Here is a 19,139-nt window from a genome sequence, read left to right as displayed (position 1 = left end):
ATTTTTTGTGTATGGGTGGTCCCGGGGATCGAACCCACTACCTTGGCGTTACAAGCGCCGTGCTCTACCAGCTGAGCTACAGAGGACCACATTGTTCTAACAGTATATATTCATAATGCACATAGTCATATTTGTATTTATTATGGATCCCCATTACTCATCCTGGGGTCCAGCCAAATTAAGGCAGTACATACAATTTTACAGATTCACATTCACAGATTTCACAACATACTGTGTGCCCTCAGGCCCCTACTCCACCACTACCACATATCTACAGTACAAACATCTATGTGTACATGTGTATGTTATCATTTTTACATGTTAGTCATTTAGCAGACGCTCTTATCCAGAGCGACTTACAGTTAGTGAGTGCATACATTTTCTCATACTGGCCCCCCGTGGGAATTGAACCCACAACCCTGGCGTTGCAAGCGCCATGCTCTACCAACTGAGCTACAGGAGTTGTGTATGCATGCGTCTGCTTCATATCTAGGTCTGCGTAGAGGAAAGCAATGGCTGTAAGAAGTAATATGCTAATTGTATAATTACTTGTTATGACATTGTTTGCCAGAATAAACAATGTAGTGAATATTTTCCTAAACTGTGTTACCCACTCCAGTCAGCAGATGGCGATGTGAGTCTTTCAGCTGGCGCTTCTTGCGTGACGTAAAATCTGGTGGACGGGACGGGACGCTTCTTCTTCAACAACAACACAGCTACTGATTCAACCACCTCGGTAACTCGCTAGCCAACATAAAACCGAAAGATTCGGGTGTATTAACCTCAGTGTTTTAAACACTAGTTGCTTATTTACTAGTTACTCCATTTAATATTGACCTAGTCAGCTAGCTAGCTGGCTGGTTAAGATAGCCTAGCACTAAGCTAATCGCTAACGCTAACTAGCTAGCTAACATCCCCGACCATGAGTTCACTAAACTACTCCCCCCCTGCTAAAGAAGAGGATATCTGCTGGACGGAGAAAGAAGCTATCGTGAAAGAGGAGAATGTAGAGGAGGCTGTTACTGTCAAAATAGAAGTAGAGGGTGAAGCTGTTAAAGTGAAAGAGGAAGAAGTTACAGTGAAAGAAGAGGAAGAAGTTCCAGTGACAGAAGAGGAAGAATCTTTAGGAGTTTTTGGAATGAAGGAGGAGGAGGGGGAGATTACTGTCACATTGGAGGAGGAAGAAGAGGGTACTGGAGATCTGTTTAACACCAGTGAGTACTGTCTTAAAAACAGGGGCACAAACTATGTAGTTGTTGAACCGATGTCCCTGAATATCTCTTTCTTTTGAACTGATGTGTGATTTTAAAGTGTCATTCTACTTTAGTTATGGGAGATTCCAGCGTTATGGATATTACATTTGCACAACTGAATCACAACTTCAATGTCTCACAGAATGGAAAGACAAAATATAAATTAAACGTTTGATGTGTCTGTAGTTTGTCTGTAGTACCCCTTGGGCAGAGTTTATACCCACGAAATCGGACTTCTAAATATTGGCATGTTGGAGAAATAAAGCAAATAGAATCTTTATGGATGTTACATGAAATGGACAAGCTTTTTGTGGAGACTGAACATATTATGAAAAGTCTGTGGTCGATTCTGTGGGAAGGTCAACCTGAACATGCACAAATAAAGTTACTCATTTCCAAGTAAAACCACTTAAAAAATTATCCTTAAAGAGATACTTTGGGATTTTGGCAGTGAGGCCCTTTATCTACTTCCTCAGAGTCAGATGAACTAGTGTATGTCTCTTCGAGTGGTTTGAAGGAAGTTGCTAACTAGCGCTAGCGCAATTGCTAACGAGTGTTAACAAAACGACTGGAAGTCTATGGGTATATGCTAGCAGATGCCCATAGACTTCAGCAGATACCCATAGACTACCAGTCATTGTGCTAACACTAGTTAGCATTAAAGTGCAGAAGTTGACTGTATTTAAAAAGTACAAATATTCAAAGCATGTTACTTACCAGAATGCTAACAAGTACTAAGGAATCCTCATAGAGAATGCTAAGTAAATGCTAACGAGCACATTGCAAACATTTTGTACAGTTTCTGACCTAAAGTATACAAGTAACAAAAAAATGCTACTCACAATTTGCTGCACGCACAAAATGAATATTAGCCTGCAAGGCTCTTGATCCAGGTGGGGATTCTTTGCTGTTACCAAGCGAATGCTTGATTTTGGAAGAAGCTAACCACTTAGCTAGATAGCTAACTAGCTACTAAATTAGCAAACCAAATGCACAACTGCAGAGCAATTAGCACATTTTAGACAGTTAACATAATAGTTATAAGATATCTAGCTGGCAAACATTTTAGTTGTGAATTCCATACTGTAATTAGATGACCTGGCGCATGCTACACGACAGTGAGTGGCTCAGGTCTCTCATAGTTGTGTGCTTGTAAACAAACACCATGTGACTGGGGACTACCATAAGCTACATAATAATGTGACAGGTGAAATGAAGAACACAATGTTCTTTATCTCCTAACATATTGCACAACTTGACTGCAGGTATTTACTTAAAAAGTAGCCACAAGTATTACAATTGATAAAATAAACTTCAAATAAATAGTTTCAACAATGTTGAAAAACCATCCCGTGGCTTTTTCCAAATACCCCGGTATACGGTATATATTTGCAATTTTAGCAGACGCTTTTATCCAAAGCGACTTACAGTCATGCGTGCATACATTTTTGTGTATGGGTGGTCCCGGGAATTGAACCCACTACCCTGGCGTTACAAGCATCATGCGCTCTACCAACTGAGCTACAAAGACATATACATTTACATTTTAGTCATTTAGCAGACGCTCTTATCCAGAGCGACTTACAGTTAGTGAATACATATTTTTTTATACTGCCCCCCCCGTGGGAATCGAACCCACAATCCTGGCGTTGCAAACGCCATGCTCTATCAACTGAGCTACATCCCTGCCGGCCATTCCCTCCCCTACCCTGGACGACGCTGGGCCAATTGTGCGCCGCCCATGAGTCTCCTGGTCGCGGCCGGCTGCGACAGAGCCTGGATTCGAACCAGGATCTCTAATGGCACAGTTAGCACTGCGATGCGGTGCCTTAGACCACTGCGCCACTCAGGAGTACACAAAGGACCACATATATACGGTATACCGCCCAAGCCTAATTCAGGCTACCTGTAATTAGGGCTGGGCTATATACAGTATCAAATCAATTGATTTGAATTTGAATGTATGTTTTAGCGCGATGTTCCTAATGCCTTTTTTTCTTCCTGTTTTCATGAGTGTTTGTCTTTTTGGTCTCATCTCCTTCGCTCCTTCTGTGCTGTGAAACCAAGCCCCTCCTGACACCAAGCCCCTCCCCCTGACACCAAGCCCCTCCTCCTGACACCAAGCTCCTCCTCCTTATGTGCTGTGTTCACTGAGCACCTTCCCACTCACACACAGACACCAAGCCCCTCCCCCTGACACCAAGCCCCTCCCCCTGACATCAAGCCCCTCCTCCTGACACCAAGCTCCTCCTCCTTCTGTGCTGTGTTCACTGAGCACCTTCCCACTCACACACAGACACCAAGCCCCTCCCCCTGACACCAAGCCCCTCCCCCTGACACCAAGCCCCTCCTCCTGACACCAAGCTCCTCCTCCTGACACCAAGCTCCTCCTCCTTCTGTGCTGTGTTCACTGAGCCCCTCCCCCTGACACCAAGCCCCTCCCCCTGACACCAAGCCCCTCCCCCTGACACCAAGCCCCTCCTCCTGACACCAAGCTCCTCCTCCTTCTGTGCTGTGTTCACTGAGCACCTTCCCACTCACACACAGACACCAAGCCCCTCCCCCTGACACCAAGCCCCTCCCCCTGACACCAAGCCCCTCCCCCTGACACCAAGCCCCTCCCCCTGACACCAAGCTCCTCCTCCTTCTGTGCTGTGTTCACTGAGCACCTTCCCACTCACACACAGACACCAAGCCCCTCCCCCTGACACCAAGCCCCTCCCCCTGACACCAAGTCCCTCCTCCTGACACCAAGCCCCTCCCCCTGACACTCACAACAACAAAGACTAAAGATCACTTCTTCCTCTCTGACATCAAGCAGTTTCAACATGCTATTTGAGGTTTGGTCCAACAGAAACAGTCATATTGACACTGAGACACGTCGAGACATTATTTTACTGTAATAGAGGAGAACTTAACCTCTCTAACAAACCCTTTTTTATGTCTCAACTCCTCAAATAGCGCAAAGGGCTAAACCCTACTAAAACGGGAGTAGCCAATGAACATTGGTTCTGGAAAACTAACGCCTCGATCAAACCTACGGCGTCATTGCTCAAAATGGTACACAGCATCATCTGGATGTGTGTGTGCAACAGAACTTTCAACGTTCACCTTCCGCTACCATTTCTGTCCAGCCTTCTACGCATACGTTTGATAAATCCAACGTATGCCCCACATAGAACGTGCTGCCTCGGGAAATTCATGTACTTCTGGTGTACCAAACAGCAAAAAACGCTGTAGGTGTGATCGAGGCGTGATGCACAGTTTCTGTCACGCGGTACCATGGACCGCTAGCAGCTTTTTACCCCCTTAGACATGCCTCATAATATGAAGTTAACGTTTCGAACAGTTAAGTATATATTTTCTAAATGCGTTCTGCCTCCAGCTCACATTGCATAGTGGTGAGTGACACGCTGATAGCCTGTCTACCATTGCCTATAATATAATAATATGCTATTTAGCAGACGCTTTTATCCAAAGCGACTTACAGTCATGTGTGCATGCATTTTTACGTATGGGTGGTCGATACCCACTACCCTGGCGTTAAAAGCGCCATGCTCTACCAATTGAGCTACAGAGGACCACATGAATTTGAATGGTGAATGGGAGGGTGCTCTTCAATTACCAGTTGAGAAATACAAATTGTGGCTCTTTTTTTAAATTGTTTTGAACACGTGATTGAATTTCGAATTGTTGCGCAGTGACTGGGCTTCTAAAAGCAGACGGTCCACTCCAGCAGCAACAAGCTGTTTAAAGAGCTGAAGCAGCAGCGCTGGTGCTGTCTGACACGTGATATTCCACTCATAGGCTCTGGATGCTGAGCGCATGTGATAAATAAGATGCATTATGACCAACAAAAATACACACGCTGCAATTTCATTCCACTAAATGATGCAAATTAACCTATAGACCGATAAGCATGGCAGGTTGAATGTATTAACATTGACTTGTATTTCCATTAATGAATAAAAATCATTATTTTGCAATGTTATTATTTTCTTCTATCTGACAATTTGTCATGCGCCTATTTTATTTATTCTCTTCATTTTTTTGTTTTGTTACTGTAAACCCTGGAACCTGGTTTCGTTTGGAAATGAACTTTCTTTGGGCATGCTCAGGTTGACCTTGTCATGGAATCACCCACAAACACTTGAATATGTTATTCTGTTCTATTTTGTGAAAAAAATTGTCATGTACTATTTTGTTAAAAATAGTACCTTTGTGGCATTGATATTAGTTTGAAACATTTATTCCAGTGCCAAAATTTACTCAAAAGGGTATATAATATAATATAACTTAGTGGGACTATAATGACCCAACACACCTCCAGGCTGTGTAAGGGCTATTTTACCAAGAAGGAGAGTGATGGAGTGCTGCATCAGATGACCTGATCACAATCCCCCGACCTCAACCAAATTGAGATGGTTTGGGATGAGTCGGACCGCAGAGTGAAGGAAAAGCAGCCAACAAGTGCTCAGCATATGTGGGAACTCCTATGAAACACTGGCTTTGAAACAAGGCCAAATTACTTAATCTAAAGTGCAGAAGTATGAAGAATAATATTGTTATAATGGGAATAAAGGAGGATGGAAACTATCAGTCAACAGAAGGAAAAGTCAAGGTGTTCATGAAACATAATCTCAAAATGACGGACAAACAGGTGAATACAATTGATTTTCAAAGGGCTCACCGTTTCGGTGGCAGAGGGGATGGAAGGTCCGATCGTAGCTATGCTAACACACTACAAAATGAAAATTGCCTTGTTACAACAGGGTAGGGAACTGAAGAACACCCCGTTCTCTATTAATGAACAATTTCCCCATGAAATAGTGGCGACGACGTGCCCTGTACCCCACTTTAAAAAGGCTCCGAGCAGAGAAGCAGAATGTTCATCTAGTGGTCGATAAATTGTATGTAAACAACCAAATGTTGAAGGACTCAAAGATTACAACGTGGCTTTGAGCGATAGAGGACTGGAGGATTACAACGTGGCTGATAGCTACCGCCTGCTGAAGTAGTCCCCGATACACAAAAACATTTTTTGCATGATGGACTCTTTAAAAAAAATATATATTAATTTGTATTCATACAGTATGGAACCGTGGACTTAAAATAAGGTTTGACTTATGGTAATGCAGAATGGGTATGATGAACCTATCCTTTTTTTATTTAGGCAATATGGACTTAAAATCAGGTTTTGATTTAGGGGAAGATGGGTAAGACCTTTTTTAGTTTTAAATAATATAATAATAATAATATGCCATTTAGCAGACGCTTTTATCCAAAGCGACTTACAGTCATGTGTGCATATTTTTACATATGGGTGGTCCCGGGGATCGAACCCACTACCCTGGCGTTACAAGCGCCATGCTCTACCAATTGAGCTACAGAGGACCAGGTTGCACGGTAGTACGTTAGAAATACCACGTATATATATATATATACAGTGGGGAGAACAAGTATTTGATACACTGCCGATTTTGTAGGTTTTCCTACTTACAAAGCATGTAGAGGTCTGTCATTTTTATCATAGGTACACTTCAACTGTGAGAGACGGAATCTAAAACAAAAATCCAGAAAATCACATTGTATGATTTTTAAGTAATTAATTTGCATTTTATTGCATGACATAAGTATTTGATACATCAGAAAAGCAGAACTTAATATTTGGTACAGAAACCTTTGTTTGCAATTACAGAGATCATACGTTTCCTGTAGGTCTTGACCAGGTTTGCACACACTTCAGCAGGGATTTTGGCCCACTCCTCCATACAGACCTTCTCCAGATCCTTCAGGTTTCAGGGCTGTCGCTGGGCAATACGGACTTTCAGCTCCCTCCAAAGAGACTGGCTAGGCCACTCCAGGACCTTGAGATGCTTCTTACGGAGCCACTCCTTAGTTGCCCTGGCTGTGTGTTTCGAGTCGTTGTCATGCTGGAAGACCCAGCCACGACCCATCTTCAATGCTCTTACTGAGGGAAGGAGGTTGTTGGCCAAGATCTCGCGATACATGGCCCCATCCATCCTCCCCTCAATATGGTGCAGTCGTCCTGTCCCCTTTGCAGAAAAGCATCCCCAAAGAATGATGTTTCCACCTCCATGCTTCACAGTTGGGATGGTGTTCTTGGGGTTGTACTCATCATTCTTCTTCCTCCAAACACGGCGAGTGGAGTTTAGACCAAAAAGCTCTATTTTTGTCTCATCAGACCACATGACCTTCTCCCATTCCTCCTCTGGATCATCCAGATGGTCATTGGCAAACTTCAGATGGGCCTGGACATGCGCTGGCTTGAGCAGGGGGACTTGCGTGCGCTGCAGGATTTTAATCCATGATGGCGTAGTGTGTTGCTAATGGTTTTCTTTGAGACTGTGGTCCCAGCTCTCTTCAGGTCATTGACCAGGTCCTGCCGTGTAGTTATTGGCTGATCCCTCACCTTCCTCATGATCATTGATGCCCCACGAAGTGAGATCTTGCATGGAGCCCCAGACCGAGGTTGATTGACCGTCATCTTGAACTTCTTCCATTTTCTAATAATTGCGCCAACAGTTGTTGCCTTCTCACCAAGCTGCTTGCCTATTGTCCTGTAGCCCATCCCAGCCTTGTATAGGTCTACAATTGTATCCCTGATGTCCTTACACAGCTCTCTGGTCTTGGCCATTGTGGAGAGGTTGGAGTCTGTTTGATTGAGTGTGTGGACAGGTGTCTTTTATACAGGTAACGAGTTCAAACAGGTGCAGTTAATACAGGTAATGAGTAGAGAACAGGAGGGCTTCTTAAAGAAAAACTAACAGGTCTGTGAGTCCCGGAATTCTTACTGGTTGGTAGGTGATCAAATAATTCTGTCATGCAATAAAATGCAAATTAATTACTTAAAAATCATACAATGTGATTTTCTGGATTTTTGTTTTAGATTCCGTCTCTCACAGTTGAAGTGTACCTATGATAAAAATGACAGACCTCTACATCAATGTAAGTAGGAAAACCTGCAAAATCGGCAGTGTATCAAATACTTGTTCTCCCCACTGTATATATATATATATATATATTTTTTTAATATGATATGGCCTAATTGTAGAAGTCGGGTATATTATGACTTAAAAACTGTTATATAGTGCGGCCCTTGTTCCCGAATGTGAATCAGAACGATTCGCTTTTAAGATAAAACGTAATAAATATGAATAGATGTAATGTAGGGCTAGGATAAAGGATTATAGAATTAAAAACCTGCCTAGGTTCTCTACTGGAGTAGGCCAATACATAACCTGTCCAGGTTCTCTACTGGAGTAGGCCAATACATAACCTGTCCAGGTTCTCTACTGGAGTAGGCCAATACATAACCTGTCTAGGTTCTCTACTGGAGTAGGCCTGTACATAACCTGTCCAGGTTCTCTATTGGAGTAGGCCTGTACATAACCTGTCTAGGTTCTCTACTGGAGTAGGCCTGTACATAACCTGTCCAGGTTCTCTATTGGAGTAGGCCTGTACATAACCTGTCTAGGTTCTCTACTGGAGTAGGCCTGTACATAACCTGTCTAGGTTCTCTACTGGAGTAGGCCTGTACATAACCTGTCCAGGTTCTCTATTGGAGTAGGCCTGTACATAACCTGTCTAGGTTCTCTACTGGAGTAGGCCTGTACATAACCTGTCGATACGTTTCTAAAATAATTGGTGTCATTATCCTTTTACGTAAAAAAATAATAATCTCAATATAAAAAATGTAAAGGACATATTATTGTTCCGATACACACCGACAAATGGATTCCGTATTGTCAACAGGGTTGTTGTCTCTATTAGTGTGTGGCGGGCTGGTTAACACTGGGATAAATGGATTAAAGTTAACGGTAGAACCAACACAATAACTGGCTTATGGAAGCACTTCTCTAAGCGAGAGGTATATTATATATTTAAGCGGTGAGGCCCGAGGGGGGTGTGGTGTGTGGCCAATATGCCGCGGCTGGGGGCTGTTCTTACGCACGACGCAACGCGGAGTGGTGTGTTGGCGATATACCACAAATCCCCCGAGGTGCCTTAATGCTATTGTACGCTGGTTGCCGGCATAATTAGAGCAGTAAAAACGGGTGTTTTGTCGTGCCCGTGGTGTACGGTCTGATGTACCACGCCTCTCGGGCCGGTCAGCATTCAGGGCTCGAACCACCCAGTTTATAATTCTATATAAGCTATTTACGCCACCTTTTATATTCTTGATCCTAATGATTATAGGCCTAGGTGTAAAACAGCTGAGGTGATAGATCAAACGACCCTGGAATAATAACTACGTGTGTTGGTGGAGAGAGGGTTGGTTATAGAGGTTTACTCACTCTGGATTGTCAGTACTGCATGTCTTATTGGCTACCGTGCCATGGCTGTGTCAGAGTCGATTGTAAGTTAAACTTAGGTGTTCCTTAATGGGTAGACTGATGCCTAAGACACATTTTTACTGGTTGTCATTAGCGACCGTTAGAATCTATGTTCCTTTCTCCTTCTTCCTTTTTTGTGGAAATAAAACAGGATATAATGAGGACTACATGGAATATGTCTCTCTGCTGATAGGAATTTACAGTTGAAGTCGGAAGTTTACATACACCTTAGCCAAATACATTTCAACTCAGTTTTTCACAATTCCTGACATTTTAATCCTAGTAAAAATTCCCTGTTTTAGGTCAGTTAGGATCAACACTTTATTTTAAGAATGTGAAATGTCAGAATAATAGTAGAGAGAATTATTTCTTTCAGCTTTTATTTCTTTCATCACATTCCCAGTGGGTCAGAAGTTTACATACACTCAATTAGTATTTGGTAGCATTGCCTTTAAATTGTTTAACTTGGGTCAAACGTTTCGGGTAGCCTTCCACAAGCTTCCCACAATAAGTTGGGTGAATTTTGGCCCATTCCTCCTGACAGAGCTGGTGTAACTGAGTCAGGTTTGTAGGCCTCCTTGCTCGCACATGCTTTTTCAGTTCTGCCCACAAATGTTCTATAGGTTTGAGGTCAGGGCTTTGTGATGGCCAATACCTTGACTTTGTTGTCCTTAAGCCATTTTGCCACAACTTTGGAAGTATCCTTTGGGTCATTGTCCATTTGGAAGACCCATTTGCGACCAAGCTTTAATCCTGACTGATGTCTTGAGATGTTGCTTCAATATATCCACATAATTGTCCTTCCTCATGATGCCATCTATTTTGTGAAGTGCACCAGTCCCTCCTACAGCAAAGCACCCCCACAGCATGATGCTGCCACCCCAGTGCTTCACGGTTGGGATGGTGTTCTTCGGCTTGCAAGCGTCCCCCTTTTTCCTCCAAACATAACGATGGTCATTATGGCCAAACAGTTCTATTTTTGTTTCATCAGACCAGAGGACATTTCTCCAAAAAGTATGATCTTTGTCCCCATGTGCAGTTGCAAACCGTAGTCTGGCTTTTTTATGGTGGTTTTGGAGCAGTGGCTTCTTCCTTGCTGAGCGGCCTTTCAGGTTATGTCGATATAGGACTCATTTTACTGTGGATATAGATACTTTTGAACCTGTTTCCTCCAAAGGTCCTTTGCTGTTGTTCTGGGATTGATTTGCACTTTTCGCACCAAAGTACATTCATCTCTAGGAGACAGAACGTGTCTCCTTCCTGAGCGGTATGACGGCTGCGTGGTCCCATGGTGTTTATACTTGCGTACAGATGAACGTGGTACCTTCAGGCATTTGGAAATTGCTCCCAAGGATGAACCAGACTTGTGGATGTCTACAGTTTTTTTTTTCTGAGGTCTTGGCTGATTTCTTTTGATTTTCCCATGATGTCAAGCAAATAGGCACTGAGTTTAAAGGTAGGCCTTGAAATACATCCACAGGTACACCTCCAATTGACTCAATATATGTCAATTAACCTATCAGAAGCTTCTAAAGCCATTACATCATTTTCTGGAATTTCCAAGCTGTTTAAAGGCACAGTCAACTTAGTGTATGTAAACTTCTGACCCACTGGAATTGTGATACAGTGAATTATAAGTGAAATAATCTGTCTGTAAACAATTGTTTGAAAAATGACTTGTCATGCACAAAGTAGATGTCCTAACCGACTTGCCAAAACTATAGTTTGTTAACAAGAAATGTGTAAAGTGGTTGAAAAACGAGTGTTAATGACTCCAACGTAAGTGTATGTAAACTTCCGACTTCAACTGTACATGGAGGAGGCTTAATCAAGCTAGCTGTCTTGATTACTTCCTGGTTTCATTCTTGCTGGCATCAAAAGTAAAAAGAAAAGTATTAATAGGAGACCGAATGCGATCTGACCACCATCTAATTGGCCTCGATATAACCCTTACAGAATTTCCACGTGGACGGGGATATTGGAAATTTAATCAAAGCCTATTGGATGACAATTTGTTCTTAACTATGACAAAATAATTCATCATTGCATTTTTTTCTGCACAACATAGGTACAGCAGATCTCCTTGTTGTATGGGGCACTTTTAAATGTACATTTAGAGGCCATTCAATACAATACTCATCATTAAAACAAAAGCAGTTTAGGTCAAAAGAGATTAGACTAGTAAAGGATATAGAGGAAATAACAGCGCAGTTAGATGTCATGGAAACTGGACTATAGAGGCAAAAAATAGGTTAGAGTAAAAACAAAACGATTTGGAGGTACTTGTTCAAGAACAATCAAGTGTAATGTTTTACAAAAATAAAGCAAGTTGGATGGAAAATGGGGAAAAATGCACAAAATGTTTTTTGAATCTTCAACATAGAAATGCTACCAAAAAGAATTTACAGAAACTCGTTTCAAATGATGGATTCATCCTTGATTCACCTAATTATATTTTGAAAGAGGAAACAAAATATTTTAAGCATATGTTTTCTTTAACTGTAAGGATTTATTTCCTAATAATAACGTAAAATTAACAAATGTACAGAAAGACCTGGGTGAAGGCCAATTTACAGAAAGACCTGGGTGAAGGCCAACTTACAGAAAGACCTGGGTGAAGGCCAACTTACAGAAAGACCTGGGTGAAGGCCAACTTACAGAAAGACCTGGGTGAAGGCCAACTTACAGAAAGACCTGGGTGAAGGCCAACTTACAGAAAGACCTGGGTGAAGGCCAACTTACAGAAAGACCTGGGTGAAGGCCAACTTACAGAAAGACCTGGGTGAAGGCCAACTTACAGAAAGACCTGGGTGAAGGCCAACTTACAGAAAATGAACTTTTTGAGGCAATTAAATCTTTTCAGTCTGGGAAAACCCCAGGGCTTGATGGTATACCAGTAGAGGTATATCAGACCTTTTTTTATGTAGTCAAAGATCCACTATTAGCATATTTTAATTACTCCTATAAAAATGGTAGACTCTCAGGTACTCAACAAGAAGGTCTGATTTCATTACTACTAAAACAGGACCCAGGTGGTAAGTATAAAGATCCAGTCCATAAAAATAACTGGAGGCCTCTTACACTTCAAGGTTGTGATGCGAATATCCTGGCGAAATTTTTATTTTATTTTTATTTCACCTTTATTTAACCAGGTAAGCCAGTTGAGAACAAGTTCTCATTTACAACTGCGACCTGGCCAAGATAAAGCAAAGCAGTGCGATAAAAACAACACAGAGTTACATATGGGGTAAAAAACATAAAGTCAAAAATACAACAGAAAATATATATACAGTGCATACCACATAGAATAAAAAAGGTTTTACCAGATATTGTTCATCCTGATCAGACAGGTTTTTTACATGGACGATATATTGGAGATAATATACGACAATTACTTGAAACAATTGAACATTATGAAACATCTTAGATACCACGCCTGGTCTTCATAGCAGATTTTGAAAAGGCATTTGATAAAGTATGACTAGAATTTATATACCTTAATTTCGGTGAATCTCTTATACAATGGGTTAAAGTTATGTACAGCAACCCCAGATGTCAAATAGTAAATAATAGTTACTTCTCAGAAAGTTTTGAGGAGTAAAACAAGGCTGTCCGTTGTCTCCATATCTATTTATTATGGCCATTTGAAATGCTAGCTATTTAAATGAGATCCAACAAGAACATCAAGGGTTTAGATACCCAGGGGATAAAAACAAAAGTGTCAATGTATGACGATGACTCAAGTTTTTTCTTAAGTCCGCAATCTGGATCCCTGAACGGTCTCATTAAAGATCTTGGTCACTTTTCTAACCTCTCTGGACTAAAACCTAATTATGACGAGTCATATTACGTATTGGATCGTTAAAAGACACAGTGTTTACACTACCTTGTAGTTTACCAATAATATGGGCGGATGGTGAAGTAGACATACTTGGTATTCACATTTCAAACAATATAAATTAACTTACCACAATCAATTTCAATAGAAAGTTTGCAAAAATAGATAAGATTCTGCAACCATGGAGAGGTAACTGTCTATTTATGGAAAAATCACATTGATTAACTCTTTGGTCCATTCACAGTTTACTTACTTACTAAAGGCACTGCCTACTCCAGGCGACTTGTTTTTTAAATCATATGAGCAAAAAATATTTCTTTTTGAACAGACCAAATTAAACGTGCCTATTTATATAATGAATATGAGTTGGGGGGACTAAATGTATTAAATATTAAAGTTTAAACCTCTCGCTAAAAGCTTCACTCATACATAAGTTATACTTAAACCCCAAATGGTTCTACAGTAGATTATTAAAAAAGGCTCATCCTTTGTTCAAAAATGGCCTTTTTGCCTTTATACAGATTACAACTTCTCATTTCCGACTAATTAAAAATGAAATTTTGTTTAAAGTATCGCCCTTTCTTAAACAAGCCATACAAAGCTGGTTACAATTTCAGTTTTATCCTCCAGAAAAGATAGAACAAATGTTATGGTTAAACTCAAATATACTGATTAATAAAAAAAAAACATTATTTATGGGAAAAATGCTTAAAAATTGTATTATATTTATTAATGATATTATGAATATAAATGGTGGAGTTATGTCATAAATGCAGCTATCGAAAATATATGGGAATATCTGCTCAATCCAAATTTATAACCAACTGATTGCAGCATTACCACAAAATAGGAGGAGGCAAGTGGAAAAGGGAGAGGGTAGGGAACTTGTTTGCCTGCCATATATTAAAGATACAAATTGGCTGAAAGGAATCTGCATAAATAGAAAAATATGCCAGTTTCATTTGAGGACAAAAATGTTGACAGCTGCACCATACAGGTTGAAAGATAAATGGGAAGAGATTTTCGATGTACCGATTTCCATGGCACATGGATTATGAACTGGTACAAAAAACAACACTTTATTCAACACTTCAATTATAATTAAACAACATTCTTGCCACCAATAGAATGCTAGTAAATGGGGCATACAACAATCTCAGCTCTGTAGATTTTGCTGTGAAGAGACAGAATCACTAGATAATTTATTCTGGTATTGCCCCCTATGTAGCTTGTTTTTGGTCACAGGTTCAGGAATGGTTAAAAAATCACAACATTCATTTAAAATTAACCTAACAAATAGCAGTGTTGGGCCGATTTGGAAAGCCATAGTCAGTCAATAAATAATATAATAATACTCGCAGGAAAGGTTTTCATCTTAAGCTCACAATCTGTGGATACTATACGATTAGAAAGGTTAAAAATGTATGTAAAATATCACAGCACAATTGAAAAAATATATGGCACATGGAAACCAAACGAGGGTGGTCTATGGTGATAGGTGGGATGGGCTGAGAGTGGCTGAGGGGTGGTCTATGGTGATAGATGGGATGGTCTGAGAGTGGCCGAGGGGTGGTCTATGGTGATAGGTGGGATGGTCTGAGAGTGGCCGAGGGGTGGTCTATGGTGATAGATGGGATGGGCTGAGAGTGGCTGAGGGGTGGTCTATGGTGATAGATGGGATGGGCTGAGAGTGGCTGAGGGGTGGTCTATGGTGATAGATGGGATGGGCTGAGAGTGGCTGAGGGGTGGGATTAAAGAGCTTATGTTTGGTAATGTATTATTGTTATATGACTGCTTTATATAAAAGTACCATGTATGTCAAATGTCTATGTCAAATGTATGTATATGTAGCAGAAAAGCTGTAAAAAAAAAAAAGATATGTTCTAGCAATAGATATAGTGAGACGACCTGTTTTGTAGCATGATTGTCTGTGAAACACTGCCAGACAGACTCTCACTCTGTTAATAGATCTAGTAAGAAAGTTGTAAAGAAAACATAAATGGCGCCGAAGCCAGTGACTTGATAAGCTGATTGTTGCTTGGCTGCTCAATGTGCCTGCTAGCTACTAATTTCTAGCTTAATTGACAAACAAAATGGGAATTTAGCGAGCTAGTTTAGTAATTAGCTAGCTAGCAAGGCACTGATAAACAGCGTGTGGCAGCTTGTGCTTTATTTACAGTAGTTTTGACGGCTCGCTGATGATGAAGTTGTAGACGTTCTCAGAAATCAGTCCACAGTTGACCCGATACTTACTGTATGCAGTGCACTGACTGGTTTTCCCTGGACATTATTTAACCTGAGAAATACTGCACAAAACACCTTAGATGGATGTAAAATGACGTGAGGAAGACCTCGGCAAAAACATCAAAATGGATGAGAGATTTCTTGATCTATCTTAGATTCATTCTGACTGGCTTATTTTGAGGAGATGGTATTGGCTATCTTGTTGCTATGGTGACTTTGGAGGGACAAACAACAGTAACTGCCAGGGTATGATTAAGCAATAAGGCACGAGGGGGTGTGGTATATGGAAAATATACCACGGCTAAGGCCTGTTCTTAAGCACGACGCAACGCAGAGTGCCTGGATACAGCCCTTAGCCGTGGTATATTTTCCATATACCCCAAACCCCCGAGGTGCCTTATTGCTTAATCATACCCTGGCAGTTACTGTTGTTTGTCCCTCAAGTCAACATAGCAACAAGATAGCCAATACCACGGCTGTCAGCCAATCAGCATTCAGGGCTCGAACCACCCAGTTTATAATATGCAACATAACACTCCCACATTAAAACCACACCTCCAACCACACACAAATAAAATATATATAATGAGCACCAGAAAAACACATGGAATCTGTGTGTTCAGTCACCAACAAAATGTAAAAACGGATCAAATGTATTGTATTAAATTAGACTTTTCAGACTTACTTTTCTAGACTAGACTTGGTTTCCAGCTTGTCTTTGTCCTAGTGATAAACTTGGCCTCAGATTATTGAGAGATCTGATTTGGATTCAACCTCACAGGAAGACAGTTTTATCATGTGGAGGTTTAATTCAGGGTCGTATTCATTAGTGAACACTGTAGCAAAATGTTTTGCAATGGCAAGCAAAAACAAGTGTTTCTTATTGGACAAGTTCCGCTAGTCGTGCCTCCCCATTTCGGTCCGTTTGCATGTGTTTAGTTTCTAGTGAATACGACCCTGATCTCTCTGTTAAATTAAACACTGTTTGTCTTTGGCAGGAGAGAGACCAGACTCAGAGGAACCAGAGACGTCTGAACCAGCAAGACGACACCACTGCTCCCAATGCGGAAAGAGTTTTACCCAATTACGGACACTGAAGGTGCATGAAAGAATACACACTGGAGAGAAGCCCTACCAATGTTCCCAGTGTGGAAAGAGTTTTACCCTGTTAGACAGTTTGAAAATACATAATAGAATACACACAGGAGAGAAGCCTTACCAATGCTCCCAGTGTGGAAAGAGATGTTCACAGTTAAGTTGCCTGAAATCACATGAGATAATACACACAAGAGATAAGCCTCACAAATGCCCTCAATGTGGTAATACTTTTAAGCGGTTAGGTAACCTGAAAGATCATGAAAGAGTACACACAGGGGAAAAGCCTTACCACTGCTTACATTGTGAAAAGAGTTTTAGCTGGTTAAGGCAACTGAAAGAGCATGAGAGAACGCACACCGGAGAGAAGCCCTACCAATGTTCCCAGTGTGGAAAGAGTTTTACCCAGTTAGAGAGCCTGAAAATACATAATAGAATACACACAGGAGAAAAGCCTTACCAATGCTCCCAGTGTGGAAAGAGATGTTCACGGTTAAGTTGCCTGAAATCACATGAGATTAAACACACAAGAGATAAGCCTCACAAATGCCCTCAATGTGGTAATACTTTTAAGCGGTTAGGTAACCTGAAGGAACATGAAAGAGTACACACAGGGGAAAAGCCTTACCACTGCTTACATTGTGAAAAGAATTTCAGCTATTTAAGGCAACTGAAAGAGCATGAGAGAACACACACCGGAGAGAAGCCCTACCAATGTTCCCAGTGTGGAAAGCGTTTTAACCGCTTAAGTAACCTGAAATCACATGAGTGGACACACAGGAGAAAAGCCACATCACTGCTCTGCGTGGAAATAGTTTAACCTCATCAGGCTTCCTGAAGAAGCATGAGCAAAGACACACAGGGGAAAAGCCTTTCCACTGCTCCCAGTGTGGAATTACATTTACCTGGTTAAGGCAACTGAAATCACATGAAAGAATCCACACAAGAGAAACGTTATGAATGCTCCCAGTGTAGAAATATATTTACTCAGTTTAGGCACCTGAAAAACCATGAGGTAACACACACAGTGTGGCGCGCGATATGTCACATGCTTACATTTCATGAGGTAACACACACATTGCTTCAACAGTTGTCTAATATTTTTTACTGAAAATTGGTGCTTTGTGGTTTGGTTATGCCATTATTGCCATATGAAATCAAATTGGAGAACGCCTACTCAGAAATACATTTGTATGTTTGTTTTTTAAAATCCCAAGACATTAATTGAATATGGAGTATGTCAGTTTTTATGTAGATTCAATGTACACTCTCTGTGATTAAATAGTCTTTTTTTTTTCACTCTGCATGTGTGTCGTTTCTGTGTTTGAGTGTTGTTAATCGAGTGCTATATGTTGTTAATCGAGTGCTATATCTTGTTAATCTAGTGCTATATGTTGTTAATCGAGCACTATATGTTGTTAATCGAGTGCTATATGTTGTTAATCGAGCACTATATGTTGTTAATCGAGTGCTATATGTTGTTAATCGAGCACTATATGTTGTTAATCGAGTGCTATATGTTGTTAGTCTAGTGCTATATGTTGTTAATCTAGTGCTATATGTTGTTAATCGAGCGCTATATGTTGTTAATCTTGTGCTATATGTTGTTAATCGAGCATTATATGTTGTTAATCGAGTGCTATATATTTTTAATCGAGCGCTATATGTTGTTAATCTAGTGCTATATGTTGTTAATCGAGCGCTATATGTTGTTAATCGAGCATTATATGTTGTTAATCGAGTGCTATATATTTTTAATCTAGTGCTATATGTTGTTAATCGAGCGCTATATGTTGTTAATCTAGTGCTATATGTTGTTAATCGAGTGCTATATATTTTTAATCGAGTGCTATATGTTGTTAATCGAGCGCTATATGTTGTTAAGCATTATAAGTTGTTAAGCATATGCTCTATTTTTTACATGTGCGATGGATATGTATATTAGAGAATGTGGCTTTAAAGCCCCCATGCAGTCTTTGTGTTTCTTTTTTAATATAACTCCAAAATGTATTTGTAATAATGTATTTTCCTGAGAGAGACAAAGAACTTTGGGAGTTGTAGGGAGAGCTCAGGCCTTCATTCCCTCTTCTATCCCCCTTCTTAGTTTCCAGATGAGGTTTGGGGTTGGACAAGTGACAAGGGTGGGGGGCATTGTAGTTCAGTTTCTTGTCATCCTCAGCTTGACTTAATTAAAACAAACTTTATTTGGTTTAAAAGATGTACAGAAGATAATAAAAAAATAAAGAGGGGGGGGTAGGGTTGGGTACAGGATATGAACCCAGTTTAGTTGTAGGGTTGGGTACAGGATATGAACCCAGTTAGGGTTGGGTACAGGATATGAACCCGGGGTAG

At 40.8% G+C, this 19,139-nt stretch overlaps 1 protein-coding gene across 1 annotated transcript; it reads left to right on the top strand.

The window, feature by feature from the left end:
- The first annotated feature begins 1,110 nt into the window (after positions 1-1,110).
- On the top strand, positions 1,111-18,752 carry LOC311120492 (uncharacterized protein). Its single transcript, XM_084195079.1, has 2 exons — positions 1,111-1,214; positions 16,691-18,752. Exons 1-2 carry the CDS (start codon positions 1,139-1,141, stop codon positions 17,605-17,607), a joined length of 993 nt encoding a protein of 330 aa, XP_084051205.1. The 5' UTR covers positions 1,111-1,138; the 3' UTR covers positions 17,608-18,752.
- The last annotated feature ends 387 nt before the right edge of the window (positions 18,753-19,139 follow it).

The sequence above is a fragment of the Coregonus lavaretus genome, assembly GCF_964263955.1.
Source record: "Coregonus lavaretus genome assembly, contig: HAP1_SCAFFOLD_47, whole genome shotgun sequence".
Taxonomy (NCBI): domain Eukaryota; kingdom Metazoa; phylum Chordata; class Actinopteri; order Salmoniformes; family Salmonidae; genus Coregonus; species Coregonus lavaretus.
This window is presented reverse-complemented; position numbering and strand designations above follow the sequence as displayed.